This window comes from Calidris pugnax, unplaced genomic scaffold (genome assembly GCF_001431845.1).
Source record: "Calidris pugnax isolate Ruff unplaced genomic scaffold, ASM143184v1 scaffold332, whole genome shotgun sequence".
Classification (NCBI taxonomy): domain Eukaryota; kingdom Metazoa; phylum Chordata; class Aves; order Charadriiformes; family Scolopacidae; genus Calidris; species Calidris pugnax.
Window position 1 is genome coordinate 135,162 of NW_015091053.1, and position 15,940 is coordinate 151,101.

The 15,940-nt window shown below is 42.7% G+C and overlaps 1 protein-coding gene across 4 annotated transcripts in view; it reads right to left on the minus strand.

Moving 5' to 3' along the window:
- Positions 1-15,940, minus strand: part of MORC2 (MORC family CW-type zinc finger 2) — a 70,394-nt gene that overhangs the window by 26,376 nt on the left and 28,078 nt on the right. For 3 of the 4 annotated variants that reach the window (XM_014956622.1, XM_014956621.1, XM_014956625.1), the window contains 5 exons: positions 15,745-15,813; positions 7,791-7,881; positions 6,133-6,241; positions 4,671-4,830; positions 4,478-4,589 (listed from right to left, as the gene is read on the minus strand). In XM_014956622.1, coding sequence (XP_014812108.1) covers positions 4,478-4,589; positions 4,671-4,830; positions 6,133-6,241; positions 7,791-7,881; positions 15,745-15,784 — 512 coding nt within the window. In that variant the 5' untranslated portion in view covers positions 15,785-15,813. Of the gene's footprint in view, positions 1-4,477; positions 4,590-4,670; positions 4,831-6,132; positions 6,242-7,786; positions 7,882-15,744; positions 15,814-15,940 lie in introns of those variants that run through there. The other variant, XM_014956623.1, reaches the window with a different exon arrangement.

Genomic DNA, 15,940 nt, shown 5'->3' on the forward strand with positions numbered 1-15,940 from the left:
TCAGCATTTCCTCCTAGGACCACCAACAGACATTCTCCCAGCCCGATCCACGACACCCAAAGATGACTCCATTAGTTTACCCCCTGAGTAACCAGTGTCTCTTCAGAGTGTTCACCTTGGAGTTGCTTTCAGTCTGCATTCTGCTTCCTCTCCTTTACCATTTTTGTTCCTTTCATTCCCTCAAATTAAAAAGAGCTATGACATACTACTGCCAAAGTCTTCTCCTCTATCCAACCCAAATGAACAAGTTTTTCCATGGACAAAACTTGTAAGATTCTGATTTCCCAATACACTGCTACCCAGGAGCAAAATGACCAACCGTAGCACCTCCCCACACTGCTCTGCACTACCCCAATGTGTTTTAAGAACCTATGGCAGGATTCATGCCTTATGCAGCTCTAACTGTGACCATCTCAGCTCATAGCCATCTACTTCAAAACATACCAAAGTGACAACCTTCAGCAAGAAAAAGGCCTTTCTATTTTATTACCATGCAGCTGCATTAAGTGAGACTTTTCTTCTAAATTTTTTCTGCCTATGTCTTCTACAGAGATTTTCTATTGAGCTGTACACCTTAAACACTGTCATAAAACACCGATGCACATATTACTGTAGCTTGAGAAAGAAGTTTTGAATACAGCTGTATGTTTTGATTAATGTTGATTTTGTATGTATGTTTTGAATAAAGGTCAAACCTATGTATTTCACCGCTTAACACTGTGCTCCACTTGCTAGTGCATTCTCTTACCCTTTGGTTAGTCAGCAGTATGCTCCAACAGAAACCGCACTGATCACACACAGCAATGGTATCATAAGGTCAGGAAGAAGCAGCTCCTTCCAGTGGCCTGGAAGAGTCACAGGTGACTCTTATCGGATCATGGAGATGAGAGAAAGGGTCCTTCTTGGGCAGCGTTAACACAGGAGAAATTAGACAAAGATAACCATTCGATCCTTATCTATGAAGAACTTGTGAAATGTGAGAAAGGACTTTAAGCTGACATGAAGGTGAGACACATCACCTGGTTGCTCTGGTCCTGAGATAATGTTGCCAATACCACAGACTTCGCTAGTAGACAAGCCAGGCAGTTAGGAAACCTGGCCATGGAAGCATCAATGAAGCACTACAGCGAGCAGTTCTCCAGTTTGACTATAAACTCATTTGTTGATACCTACACACGTTGTGTGAACCCATCTGTTAATCTATGCTCAGTATTAGAGGTGTCCCATCTCCAGCCAGGAGGAGGAAAGGGACAACTGAGCTTATTGGACTGCGTGGATTCAGTGACCTAGCACAGGAGAGCCACTAAGGTATAAAGCCCTTGTGGACACTTGCCATCAAATTGTAAAGGGGCAGAATCCGTCTTTATTTCTGGAGTGATGGTAAAGATCTCAAGAACTGTCTGTATTGGAGGCCAAAGTGAGTCAAACTGGGAATAAATGGGAGAAGCACCCCATTGTGACGGGCCCAGATGCTCCAGACATCCTTGGCATAGACTACCTCAGGAGAGGGTACTTTAAAGATCCAAAAGGGTATCAGTGGGCTTTTGGAATACCAGTTGTGGAGACTGAGGACATCACACAGCTGTCTACATTACCTGGTCTTTCAGATGACCCTTGTGTGGTGGGACTGCTAGGGGTTAACAACAGTGGATCCATCAATCAAGCTGGTCTTGTTAAATCAGACCTTTTACATATTGCAGAAGGGGATAAAGTCCCTGTGGTCCATGAAAGGAACATGCTGGGGAAACTGTTTGGGTTTTTCCCACTTTAGGCAAAGGCAAACCCATTCGTGAGATTGTTTTTGCTCAAGGACCTGGATGTACTTGGTGGGTGATGCTGAGGAATGGAGAAGACCAATGTATATCTCAAAGAAATTTAACCCTGGGTGAGAATTCTCAGTTTTGAGTTGTATGATGTTAATTGCTACATAATACTAACAGTGTTCAGTAAGTGCTTGTCAGGATCACATAGTGGTGATGAAACCAGAGCCAGCTCCATGAAGTGGTGTCCAGCAACCTCTTCAAGGTGGACATGCTACCCATAGGCATGACCCACAATAAATTTTATACCATTTATCCTGCCCTTAGAGACTGCCACAGCAACCTGCAGATGGAAATCTGCAATCATGGACTAAATGAACTTAATGAACTTTTGTGTAGAAAGATAAATCATAAATTAGTGTTCTATATATATATTTGAAGACAACAAGCAATAGTGACCTGAACATGACGTAAATAGTATGGAATAAGGAGTGGAATGTCCTGGTTTGAGATACAACAAAACCAATTCTCTTTTCAGTAATCTTTTCAGTTAAGTGTCTGGTAACTAAACTGCACTCCCTGGAATTAATGGTATGTTTTTCAGACAATGTCTGCTCCCAGAGTGATAACATCTGACTTTTATAGTGAACACCTAGGAATGGCGTGCAGAGAGGCTCTGGCCTATACTTATTGCTGTAACAACCAAGGTCAGCTAACTTTGTTGTGCACAAAGTTGGGGGGCAGGAAGCAGAAGAGCATAGCAGGGTTGCACCTGTTGGGAGGAGGGGACAGGAGAGGTGACCCAAAACTGACCAAGGGGGTGTTCCATCCCATCTGCCATGCTCAGTATAAAGCTGAGGGATCAAATGGTCAGTCTCTTTCTTCAATGGATGACATCTAAGGAGGACTCTGCCTGCCTTTGATCCCTATCCCTGCGTTCCTGAATCCAGTTCCTGTCTGCCACTGAGTCCATTCTGGGATTTTCCCAGTGCCTGCCAGCAACATGATCGTCATCCTGGGAGCTTCATATAGGTTTTGTATATATTTCACTATTTTCTCATCAATGTTACTATTTTTTCTTTTTAACCCGTAAGTCTCCTTTATTCTCTCTTCCTTTCCCTTCTGGGAAGGGAAGGGACACTCTGTTGTGCATTAGTGACAGCCCAGCCTAAACTGTGACACTAGAGCATTCTCTTACCCTTTGGTTAGTCAGGAGTACTCTCTGACAAACTGCACTGATCACACACAGAAATGGTATCACAAAGTCAGAAAGAAGCAGCTCCTCCTTGTGATCAGTGCTGCCCTGCTTTCAGCTGGGATAGAGTTAATTTTCTCAGTAGCTGCTGTGTTTTGGACTTAGTATAAGAATAATGTTGATAACAGATGTTGTTTTAATTGTTGCTAGATAATGCTTATATTAAGTCTTTTTCTGCTTCCCATAGAAGCAGAGGGCACACAGACAGGACAAGCTGGCCAAAGGAACATTCCATACCATGGACACCATAGACATCATACTCAGTATATGAATGGAGGTTGGCTGGGGGGCAGGAATCTGCAATTGCTGCTTGGGATGGGCTGGGCAATCAATCATCGGGTGGTGAGCAATTGTACTGCACCACTCATTTTGTATATTGTTTTATCGTTATTATTATCTTCTCTTCCATTACTGTTAGATTAATCTGTCTTTATCTCAAACCACAAGGTTTCCTTTTTTCCCAACTCTCCTCCCCTGTCCCACTGTGGGGTTGGGGACTGAGTGAAGAGCTGCATGGTCCTGGTTGCCACCTGGGGTTAAACCGCAGTTAAACCGCAGTTAAACTGCAGTTAACAACAAACTTTAAGGATTGTTGTGGTTATCATGAAAGCTCACCTCCAGGCATTAAAGAAACTGAGAAGTATATTAGATCCCTGGAGGTTCCCGAGGAGTTTGCTGCACCTGTGTACCCAGTAACAACAAGCTACTACATACAAAAATAGCTAGGTTTACAGTGTTTGAAACTATTATTACAGGAAATTCAAGCACTTCAGGGAAGAAGCATATGATCTCATAAAAGAAGTAAAGTTTGGTCCCATTAAGCTCTAGGATTTAATCAATCATTTGGCTCAGCTCAGCTTTTCTTTTTCAGGTTACAAGTGAACAACTCGGCAAACACTCAGCTCTTCCTGAACAGGGCCCTCAGAGCACACCCTTCTTCTCCCTCTGCAGGGAAGTCCAGGAGCCAGCCCCTGCTCCCAGAAAGACATGGCAATATGCCTCTCCTGCACCCACCTGTACCACTCACTTGTGGAGAATGACCTGCCCAGCACCTCGCATTTTGCCAGGGTTTATTAAATCACAAAACTGAACATCAGTTTCAGAGCAGCATAGTCTCACAACCAGCTGTCATTCTGATTAAAACCTATTTGATGAATGTAAAAATATAGCTTAGGAATCCTTTGTTTTAGGGTGCCCAAAGAAGGGCATCGAGTTTGCCGCTCTGACTAAGCTGAGAAAAGCCCACACAGGCGTTCAAGCCAAATATACAACCGCAATGCCTGTGGTCCATTTACACATGTAAACTCCAAACTGCTAAAGAACAAACTAAAGGTCTTCTAAATTCTCCGATTCACCATAGAAGAGAAGGTTTTAAAAAACACATACATACAGTTAATAGTAATTTAGTAATAGTAATTTAATTTGATCGAGTCCAAAGGCCTGTGACACTCATCACACTTACGTTCCCTCTGGGGATGTTTCTGCCATCTGAATGTCTCGGGGGTCAGAAGTCACATCCAGCTCTGGCTCTCCATTATCCATTAGCTTGAGGTTAAAGATGATCACCAGGGTGCCTGAGCAAGTAACAAGTTGATCAGGTGAATCCCAGCCAAACCCCAAATACCTTGGCCATGACCAGCATCGTCCATACATACCTTTCTCCCCACGGATCTTATTAAACTGCTCCGTCACTTCCTGTTCCGATTTGAATGGGGAATACTTGTAAATTAACTCTGTCTCAATAGCAAACTTCTCCATGTTGTCAGTCATAGGCTCCTGGCTTCGTGCATTCCAGGTAGGCAGGGGAACGATGACCTGCAAATCGCATTGTAGGAAGAGCAACTCAGGCTCAGCCACTCCAGTCAGCCCCTTCTGTGTATCACAGCCAAGCAACTTACCCCTTCCAACAGCCCCCTAACTCACTGCACGAATCCCTCCTAGCTTTTCAGTGGTTTGCACATCTGTCAACTGCTTGAGGACCTATCTTTGACAGTCTCTGAGTTGCCTGCCTACAACATCTAGTCTTAGACTGAACCATTCCCAAGTAACCTGTACGGTACTGGCTACTCACACACTCGGGTCTTTTTTCCCCTCTTCTTGTAACAACTTTCATAATACTAAAAAAATCACCCAAACTTTGCTTCTTTAAACACATCAGCCTCTGTGCTTAACTCCTCTTGAACTCAAATATCCCTCACTTACATTTATCCTGACCTCACTTTTTATTTTTATAGAATGTTCTCTGTCATTTAGAACAAAAACACAGATAGAATTATAGACTGCAGTTGCCTATCAAGGACAGCAAATCCCGCCCTCACTCTAGAATTGAGGTCAAACCAGAATTTCTGGCTCCAGAGCCGCTGTGGGAACTACATCACTTTTCCTAACTTGCTTCAGCCATCAGCTGCCACTAGCAAGCACTGCTTCCTCAACAGCTTCTTTGTAGAGTTCCTTCTACTATCAGAACGTAAAATGCTTTCTTAGATACTATCCCAGTGCAAATTTAAAGCTTTTTATTATTGGCCTTGCCTGGAAAGTACTTGTGCTTGAGCACAAAAATACTTCCATGTTAAGAGCCTGGATACAGAACAACAATGCCTGAATTATCTATTAAAATAAGTTTTCGATAGGTAGAACCACATTGTTTTTTTAATTAAAAAAAAAAGATCAGAAAGAAGAGACATCTGGAGTTTATGATCTGTGGGTAGCAGCTTCAATCACACCTTCACACCTTTAATTTTCTACAGAAAATCAAATCAGAGCAATAAATTTAAATGCATCTCAAACTCAAATTTGTGGGAAAAGGAAAATGCAAGAAGTCTGGGCATTCCTGAACTCAGCATATGCAACTTTAAGTGATTGAAACACATCCCTCAAAGTTGCTGTAGTTTAGAGAGACCTCTCAAACAGAATTAAGATCAAAAGGAAAAAAAAAAAAACAACAAACTTTAAGGACTTTGCAGAACCCCTACAAGCATATCACCAAGAGAAAAATCATACACTGAGAAAATTATACACCAGAGTGGTAACCAACAGAGACACTTATGTGAGAGCTGGGGAAGTTCAGATGAGAAAGTATTTACCACATTAGTTCATTACAACAAAGTAGATGCAAACCTCATCAATGCCTTCTTCCTCATGGAATGTCCGTGACAAGAGGAGGCAAGTCATGGTGTTGTCTTTCTTTGTGAACAGGATAAAATCCTTCCCAATCCGCATGGAACCCCTAGAGACAGATTTCAGGCTGCATGTTACACCTGATGCACAAGACTTTCTAGAAAGCAGACCACATTACTGATTTTTCTTCCTATTATGTTCAATGAGATGCCAAAATCAGGTAAGACAGAAGGCGTCCTTAAAAGGCAACTACCATTTCTCTCTAAACACCTCATTCCTTTCAAAAGGCATCTTAATCTGGACATTTTCATGATATTTCAAAACATTTAATGCTAGTTAGAATTAAAATGTGCAGAAGTACAGGCCAGCTTTCCAGGCTCACACCACATAAAAAGTTAAATTTTTTTTTTTTTTTTAAAATCCAAAGAAGTTGACTAAGGTGAGATGTGACAATAACCTTCAAATATGAGTAGAAACGTGAGAAAGTGAATGCACACTTCTTTTTGCTGTACACAGAATGAATAGCAGCAGGGAAGTTTCTGGGAGACAGACAATTTATTTCCTAATGTCTAACTCAAAAAACTCACCCACACTTCAGCTAATGCAACTTAGCAGCTAGTTCTCACAAAACCTCCTCCCCACTCTCCTATCCCAATAATGCGTTCCCCATCTTCTTGTATCCTATTACCCAACTCATCCAAAAAATGTTAATTGAGAAAAATTAACATTACATCAAAGGAAGGATTAGTGTTCTGTCAATTCAGTTCTCTTTAGATTGCCTTAATGGGATACTTAAGCTCACCTTTCGTATGTTTAGGCATCAGTCTGCATTTCTCAGCTGTAATATAGTAGCCCTCTTGCTCAAGGTTGAAGAACAGGACAGAGATCTGTCCTGCAAGTGCACAGGCAGGATCTGGGATCTGTCCTGCACTGTACCTTGATCAATAGTATCTCAAGATCCCTTACATTCCCTTTTTTCTCTCCCTCCAGATTAGAGTCCCACAGATTTCCCCAGCAGGATGCATATAAATAATCAAGCCACATAGAACAGCATAAAGCAGAAGAGCCAGAGTAAGCCATACAAGTTCTCTATCTTTCCCATTGATATCAGTTCACCACAGCAAACACCTTTCCCTTTCCTAGCAAATCCCCTCCAACCAATAAGGTTTCCTTCCCACCTCTGTTTGTCTGCTACTTAATCCCATCCCTCCTCTCATTCGTTCCATCATTTCTCTTCTCTGTGCATTTTTTTTAAGAAAAAAAGAAGAGATTTAATTGCATCTGACTTGCACCAGACAACGTTCCCAGCGAGAGGCTGCAGCACTATTTTCCTCCAATTTTACTATCTGCCTGCCACAGCCATATTAGGGTTTTGTTTCCTACTCTTTCATATTTTTTTTTCCAGCTCTGATCTGTATACTCTGCATCGTGCAAACATAAAGGCAAAAAAATGTCATCAGACTTCTCTGCCACTGAAGAACTACAGTGGATCTTCAGAGAGCTCCTGTGTTCCAAACCATGGTATCTTTATTTAGATTTCATTTTCTTTTTTTTTTTTTTTTTTACCTTCTGGAAAAAAAAAATGCACCTCCAAACTAAAAATATATTTACTATGTCAACCTCCATAATCTCAGGAGGTTGGCTTTTGTTATACCTACGATTTCAAGCCATTCCCATACTGCCCGATTTGAGTTGACTCAGGCGATCGCTTGGCTGATTTACCAAATTGAATAACACTGGCAGCTTCATCTGCAACAAGAGACAGGGAACAAAAAAAAAAGTTTATTTTAATATACAGACACACAAATTTTTTAGATAAACTTATCCACCACTGTAAATAGAACAGAAAGACTATAGTATAGAAGAGGCCAGAAGCCCAAGCCACAGTCTCACTCTGAATTTCTGTCATACAGCCCTCTAAGATACACATTGCTCCATGGTATTTACATTATCAGAAGCTTTGTACAGATGCCATTATGCTGACAAAAAGAGTTTTAAGTTTCAGACTAGCCCAGCACCCTGCCCAAATCACACAAAGACATTTCTTTTTTGCACAAAGACATTTCTTGACAAAGAAATGTCCACAAGATGATTTGTTGTGTCTACCATAATTATCAACACACTCATAAACTAAAACATACCCTGGGACACTGGGACTGCTACACTGTGTGTACTGCTGGCACCACAGACTCAAACCACTGGCATTAGAGCATAAGTCAGTACTACAGAAAAGGTTTTGAATTTGGGATAAACATTACTTTTTCTTCATGGCATTGAACTGAACACTATGATTAATTAATGCATTAGTAAGACAAAAGCTAATTTTCGCAGCAGATTGCTGGACTACTGACAGCAGAACAGCTGTGGGTGAAAAGGCAGGACTAGTGAGTACTGCAGCAATTAATTTATTAACACAGGACAAAATGAAAGGACATGATGGCTTTACACTGAGAGGGCCTGTCATTTTTAGTTCAAGCCTTTCTATTGTTCAAGGGATAAAGCCTTTTAACATCATCCATAAGTCAGAACAATTCCTCTTCCTTCCCCCAAGAGATAGCAATTGTTTCACCAAAGAGTTTACAGGGAGAAATGAAACGCAATTTGAGAGACAAGGAACACAAAGTGCCTGAACAGGAAGCCTAACAACAATTACAGCCCTCAAATGTGTACACAAGCTGTGAGGGAGCACAGGACAGCACCCAGCTACACGGAGGCTGAGCCTGTAGACGGGCTGGATGAAAGCATACAGGAGACTTGCCCAGCTCCACTAGTACTGACAGCGAGTCTTTACAGTACAGTTTAGTATTAACATCACTGGTGTAACATGAAATCACCGAGTTGGGCGTCAGGATGACATTCAGATTTAAAGCCACAAATTACAAGGCAAAAACATAGGAGAACAACTGTGCAAGCACCTCGCTGCCTCAATTCAGCATGTTCATAACAGAAGTCCACAACTATTTCAAAATCAACTTTGACTGGATGAGAGTACCTCTTCCTTTCCTTCAGCATACTGTATTATTTTCTAGCCAAAGAAAACATTAGATTATCTCATATTCGAGATTTGGTTAAGGATAGTGATTATGATATTATTACTAGTTCTGTGTTAGTTCTAAAGGCTGGTCAGAATAGAAGAGAAAGCTACTGGAACCCTTTTGCTATAGAAAAAGTTGTATCAACAACTATTTTTAAGAAAACTTTTGAGAAGCCTAAAAAGGATAAAGAGTAATTGTCCAAAGCATTTCCTCTCTCAGAAAAGGTGACCATATGGTTTGTTACTCAATGTTGGATGCCTAAAATCACCCTATAAAGATTCCTTCTTCGGGCAGAGGGATGAAGATGACGCTGAGCAGAGGGGACCACTCGGGATAAAGGGAGCATTTCTCTGCTCCAGACTGGCTGTCTTTGGGAGAGACTTAATCTTTAAGTCCTCCCAAGAATCAAGGTATAATGATATTTTTTCCAGCTTTTTTGAGTTAAGGCTCTGGAAAGAGTTTCACTCAAGGCTATTTTAATCACACTGTTTTTGTTTTGTTGTGTCTCAGAGTTACTAGATTTAAAAAAACCCAAACTCCCTAGCAACAAAAAGGACACTGATGTGATCTATGCCAAACAGATGAGAGAAAAAACAATCCGAAGGAACTTGCTCAAGATGACAGATTGATTTTCAGAGCCCAAAAAAAGGCATCAAGGGCTCAGATAAAAGGTCTCCTAATAAGAAACATCAGACACTTGGGATGAAGAACTGGGGGACAGAGCCGTTTGTCCTTCAGGAGAGCAAGAGAGCATCCTCTTGAAAGAAGGCAGGCTGTTACAGCACATGCAGTGGCTGACACACAGCATACTACAGGCAGCTGTCTGCTCTGGGTCACAACCCATACCTTCTGTGCTCTGGGTCACTAGCCATACCTCCCCACATTGCCCACAGCAACGAAGGCAAATGGGATCCTGGGCTGCATCCACAGGGGCATTGCTACAGTGACATTACTACCGCTCCATGCTTCTCAGGCCACAACTGGAGTACTGTGTCCAGTTCTGGTCTCCTCAAATCAAGAAAGACACAGAGTGGACAGGAGGAGATGATCAAAGGGCTGAAGAACCTGCCCTGTGATAAAAGACTGAGGGAGCTGCGCCTCTTCTTCCCGGAGAAGAGGGTTCAGGGGGACTCTCATCACAGTATTCCAGTATTTAATAGGTGGCTACGAAGAGGATGAAGGCTCTCCCTTCACAAGGAGCCACATGTAAAAGGAAAAGGGCAACAGGTACAAGTTGCACTGGGAGAGGTTTCATCTCAATATGGGAAAGAAATTTTTAGAGTGAGAACAATCACTGCAACAACCTCCCCAGGGAGGTGGCAGAGTCCCCATCGCTGGAGGTTTTCAAGACACAACAAGACAGGGTGCTGGGACCACTTGACAAAACTGGACATTCATAAGTCCATGGGCCCTGATGGGATGCACCCGCGAGTGCTGAGAGAGCTGGCAGATGTTATCCCTGGGCTACTCTCTATCATCTTTGAAAAGTCATGGAGAACAGGAGAGGTGCCTGAAGACTGGAGGAAGGCCAACATCACTCCAGTCTTCAAAAAGGAAGGAAACTACTGGAAAGAGTCCAGCATAGGTCTACAAAGATGATTCAAGGATTGGAGCATCTCCCTTATGAAGAAAGACTGAGAGAGCTGGGACTCTTTAGTCTGGAGAAGAGAAGGCTGAGGGGAGACCTTATTAACGCCTACAAGTATCTCAAGGGTGGGTTGAAGGAGGAGGGAACCAGACTCTTTTCAGTAGTTGCCACTGAGAGGACAAGGGGCAATGGGCACAAGTTGGAACATAAAGGGTTCCACTTGAATATGAGGAAGAACTTTTTCCAGGGTGAGCGTGACGGAGCCCTGGAACAGGCTGCCCAGGGAGGTCGTGGAGTCCCCTTCTTTGGAGATTTTCAAGATCCGCCTGGATGCTCCTGAGTAACATGCTCTGACAAGCTGTGGGTGGTCCTGCTTTGGCAGGGGAGTTGGACTAGATGATCTCTATGGTCCCTTCCAACTCTAAAAAAATTCAGTGAAATTCAGTAAATCATCTCATCTTGGCTCCCTTTCCCATGAAAGGTTGGACCTTTCCAACCTGGGCTGTTTTATGTTATTTTAGAATCATATAAGCTCTAAAATACAAGTTAAAGACTTATTTTCTTCAGTCCTTTAAGAATGCAATTACACATCCCTTTCTACATTGGTAGTTTTACTTTTTCATCCTAGAAGTTGATGCACTGAGTCATTTAACCTACATTTTGATTCATTAGCACCTTCAGAGTCCAGGCAGTCGGTAAAATTCTCAAGCATAAATATCCTCAGTAGCAATGCCACTAATAATATGGGAAATCCTGACCTAAGATGTACTGCATGAGATCTACTGTTTCTTTTTCTAATTGACTCCTATTCAGTCCCTTATGAAAAAGCCAAACTTTTGGATTAGCACTATTATGCTAATATCTCCCTGTGGGATGTGATGCTTTTCCAGAAAATATCTGTACTGTGGCATCACTGAATCTAAAGATCTTTTGGTAACTTATGACTCTACAGCATGTTTTCAGCTTCACTACAAACACATTTTGATCTTCAGACTACACAATCCAGTGTGATCATATTAAGAGAGCCTATACAGCAAGTTCTGAATGGAATTGTAGTAGGAGTAAATTGACAAACACAGCTCATTTTAAGAAATGCTAATCACACCTTTCACTAATTTTAGTTGAGGAGCTGCCATTAGGTTTGACAGTCAAGAGCTATCAGACAGAACACTCAAATTTCGCCTTTTGCCTCACTCCTACATTCCTTGGTTTTCACAGCTTGCCAAAGAAATCTACAACTGTCAAACAAAGAACAAGACCGATGAGACTGAACAGCAACAGGACAGAGTAACACAGAGAACATGTAAATGGAATGGCTCACTGCAGCTGTCCTGCTCCTCCCTCTGTGTGAAAGCACCCAGGGATACCTGGGTTCATTTATTCATCCTCCCAGACAACGCCGCATCCAGCCCTCTAAGCTGTCCTTGCAGTGTACTCAGGAAGATCACATGCTAGTATGGGCTCGAACAGCACTACGGCAAGTCACTTAGATTTTTTTTATTTTTAACATGTTGGCTTTACATACAAGGAAAATAATCCTTAATTAAAATTATCATGTGGAAAAATAAAACACTCCCAAGCTCTACAATTTCTGTTGAAGACTGGAAGAAAGGAAACATCACACCCATTTTTAAAAAGGGTAGAAAGGAGGACCCTGGGAACTACCGACCTGTCAGCCTCACCTCTGTGCCTGGGAAGATCATGGAACAGATCCTTCTAGATGCCATGCTTGGGCACATGAAGGACAGAGAGGTGATTCAGGACAGCCAACATGGCTTTACTAGGGGCAGGTCCTGCCTGATGAGCCTAGTGGCCTTCTATGATAAAGTGACTAGGTCAGTAGATAATGGACGACCTATGGATGTGATCTATCTGGACTTCTGCAACGCCTTTGACATGGTCCCCCACAACATCCTGCTTGCCAAATTGGAGGGGTACAGATTTAATGGGTGGACTGTTCAGTGGATAAGGAACTGGCTAGATGGTCGCATCCAGAGGGTGGTACTCAATGGCTCAAAGTCCAGATGGAGAGCAGTGACAATTGGTGTCCCTCAAGGGTCCGTGCTGGGACCGGTGCTGTTTAATATTTTTTTCAAAGATATAGACAAAGGGATTAAAGGCACCGTCAGCCAGTTTGCAGATGACACCAAGCTGCGTGGTGTTGTTGATACCCCAGAGGGATGGGATGTCATCCAGAAGGACCTGGACAGGCTGGAGAGGTGGGCCCAGGTGAACCTCATGAGGTTCAACAAGAACAAGTGCAGGGTTCTGCACCTAGGCCGGAACAATCCTCGCCATCAGTACAGACTGGGGGTGAAGTATTAGAAAGCATTCCTGAGGAAAGGGACTTGCGGGTGCTGGTGGATGAGTAGCTGGACATGAGCAGGCAGTGTGCAGTTGCAGCCCAGAAAGCCAATCACATCCTGGCCTGCATCAAAAGATGCATTGCTAGCAGGTCCAGAGAGGTGATTCTTCCTCTTTACTCTGCTCCGGTGAGACCTCACCTGGAGTATTTTGGGCAGGTCTGGAGCCCTCAATATAGGAGATATGGACCTGGTGGAGCGGGTCCAGAGGAGGGCCACAAGGATGATCAGGGTGTTGGAGCACCTCTGCTACGAGGACAGGCTGAGGGAGCTGGGGTTGTTCAGCCTGGAGAAGATGAGCCTTCGGGGAGACCTAATAGCGGCCTTCCAGTACCTGAAGGGGGCTACAGGAAGGCTGGGGAGAGCCTGTTTACAAAGGCCTGTAGTGATAGGACGAGGGGCAATGGCTTTAAGCTGGAGGGGAGCAGATTTAGATTGGAGATTAGGAGAAAGTTCTTTACTGTGAGGGTGGTGGAGCACTGGAACAGGTTGCCCAGGAAGGTAGTTAAGGCCCCATCCCTGGAGATATTCAAGATGAAGCTTGATGAAGCCCTGGGCAACCTGGTCTAGTTGGGGGTGTCCCTGCTGACTGCGTGGAGGTCGGACTAGATGACCTTTGGAGGTCCCTTCCAGCCTGGACAATTCTATGATTCTATGAAGGAAGGTCTGTATGGATATTGATGCTATTTACAAAATAAGGAGGGAGAAAATTACAGTCAAAGGTCTTCTGCTGAGATCTCCTAAAATCTGCTTTCAGATAAGAGATCTTCTAGATGTCTTTAAAACTGATAGCTCCTGCATTATGCAAAATTAAAACTCAGACCCCTACAGCCAGGGACAGAAACAGAGGGAGTCTCATGTAAGGAGCTGGAATAACTCTAATAACTCTTCCTGGCCACTTTTGTCCACGTTGACAGGGAAACAGTGCAGCACGTGGAGTTTCCACCTGCCTGCCCTTGGTCAAGTGACTTTCAAATGCCTATCAAGCTTACTATGACCATCCAACATTGAAGCCAAGAGGCGATCACTAGAGCTAGACTCTGCATCAAAACAATACGTATCAGTCTACTGAAAATGAAGAAGGGCTTTTGTAAAAGCAAAGTTGCATACCAATTTTACATTCTGAAAAGCAACGTTCCGGAAAGGGGTAAAAATAACTTCACAGCCTATTTAAAATAATAAAAAAATAAATAATTTCAGATATAGAATGATACTTTGATGCAAGCACAAGACAGTCAAAGGACCTAAATTATATGGTATTTGCAATATACAATGTATAGCACTGTGAAATACCACTACAACCTACAGTATCTACCAGTCTCCTCTACCGAGTATCTCAGACTACTAAAGTCAGGTCAAAATCCTTCAAGATTTAGCAGGAAAAATCAGTCAAAATAAGCAACTTAATACTTAGCCAATACTTAAATTCCACTTTGCCACAAAATCAACAATATGGGAGCAACAACAGCATAAAAGCTGCTATTTGGACTCTGCAGTGTTAGAACAGATGTGTGTCACCTTCTCCTCTCAATCCAGAGACAAACACGCAGTTTTCAAGACATGCAGAAAATCTTCTTCCTGATCCAAAGGCTTGTGAGAAGGCCACAGTTAACTCCCTGAACTTGTTTTATGGATCAGGCTTAATTGCTTCCTTCAGTTCCACTGGCGACAGAAAAGTACTCTCAGAAGACCTGCTCAGCATCCTGAATTGTATTCCCAATAATACACAGAAGGTATCTAGAATTCAAACTAAACTCCTTCATGCAGGTCACAAATCTGCATATCAAAGATGTTAATGTATCTTTATAAGCATTAATAAACAGAACTGAGTACTTAATATCGCAAGAGGATCTCAAAGTACTGAGGGATAAGAAAAAAAACATTAGTTGATGCCTATTTACCTATCTCCCTCGCCTTCTCCAAAACCTTCCAATTTAGCCCAACTTTTCAGTCCAGCAGAGAGCTCCTCACAAGAGGATTTACTCAGCTTCAGGACACAAAGAAAGTGGTGTGGGTTGACAGTGCTGTTCACTGATGCCAGAGCAAAACAAGAAGGCTTTCTCCTGCTAGATGCCACACAGATTTACATCAGTTCTTATGACAAGGCAGAAGTACATTTGTTATATTCTTCTCATGCTCCTAAAATTTTATATTGTCAAGTAGTGATCTCAATCACAATGCCAATAATGAAACAATGGCAAAATCCTTTCAAAGCTAAGCTTTCAGTTCCTGCCACAGCACACTTTTAGAGCTGAGATACTCTAACTACTTGCAGCCTCTAATGGGGAAAGGACTTAGGCCCAAAGTTTGAGTTCATTCCCTTTCCTGGCTACAGTATTCTCCCTCCAGCCCCAAGGCCAACTTTGGTGTGCTAGAAATCCACAGGCCAGGCTGACTCAACTCTATAATGCAGCAAAACAATCTTCTTTTGGCCAGATTAGCTTTCTGCAAGTAAAGAGGCAAACAGTCTGATGTTTGATATGTGACACAGTGCAAAAGAGCCAGTACAGAGCCAGGAACATGGCATGGAACATGCCCCTTTCAGCAGTACCAAGCTGCTAATTCAGATTAAGGCATAACACAGAACCTCAGGTTGAAAATGCAAGTGCAACTCCCTGTCACTTACTTGAATCCATTCCTGTTCCATCATCCAAAAAACACAGCATGAATCCACCTCGTAGGTCTTCCCGTCGCTCTACAAGAGAAGAGTTATTCGCTACTCCCACAAGCAAAAGTTAAAAATTCCATAAAACAATTAGTGTTCATGACAGAAGTAACCCAACCAACAAGGCTTTCACAAGTCAAATAAAGCTGTAAGAGCA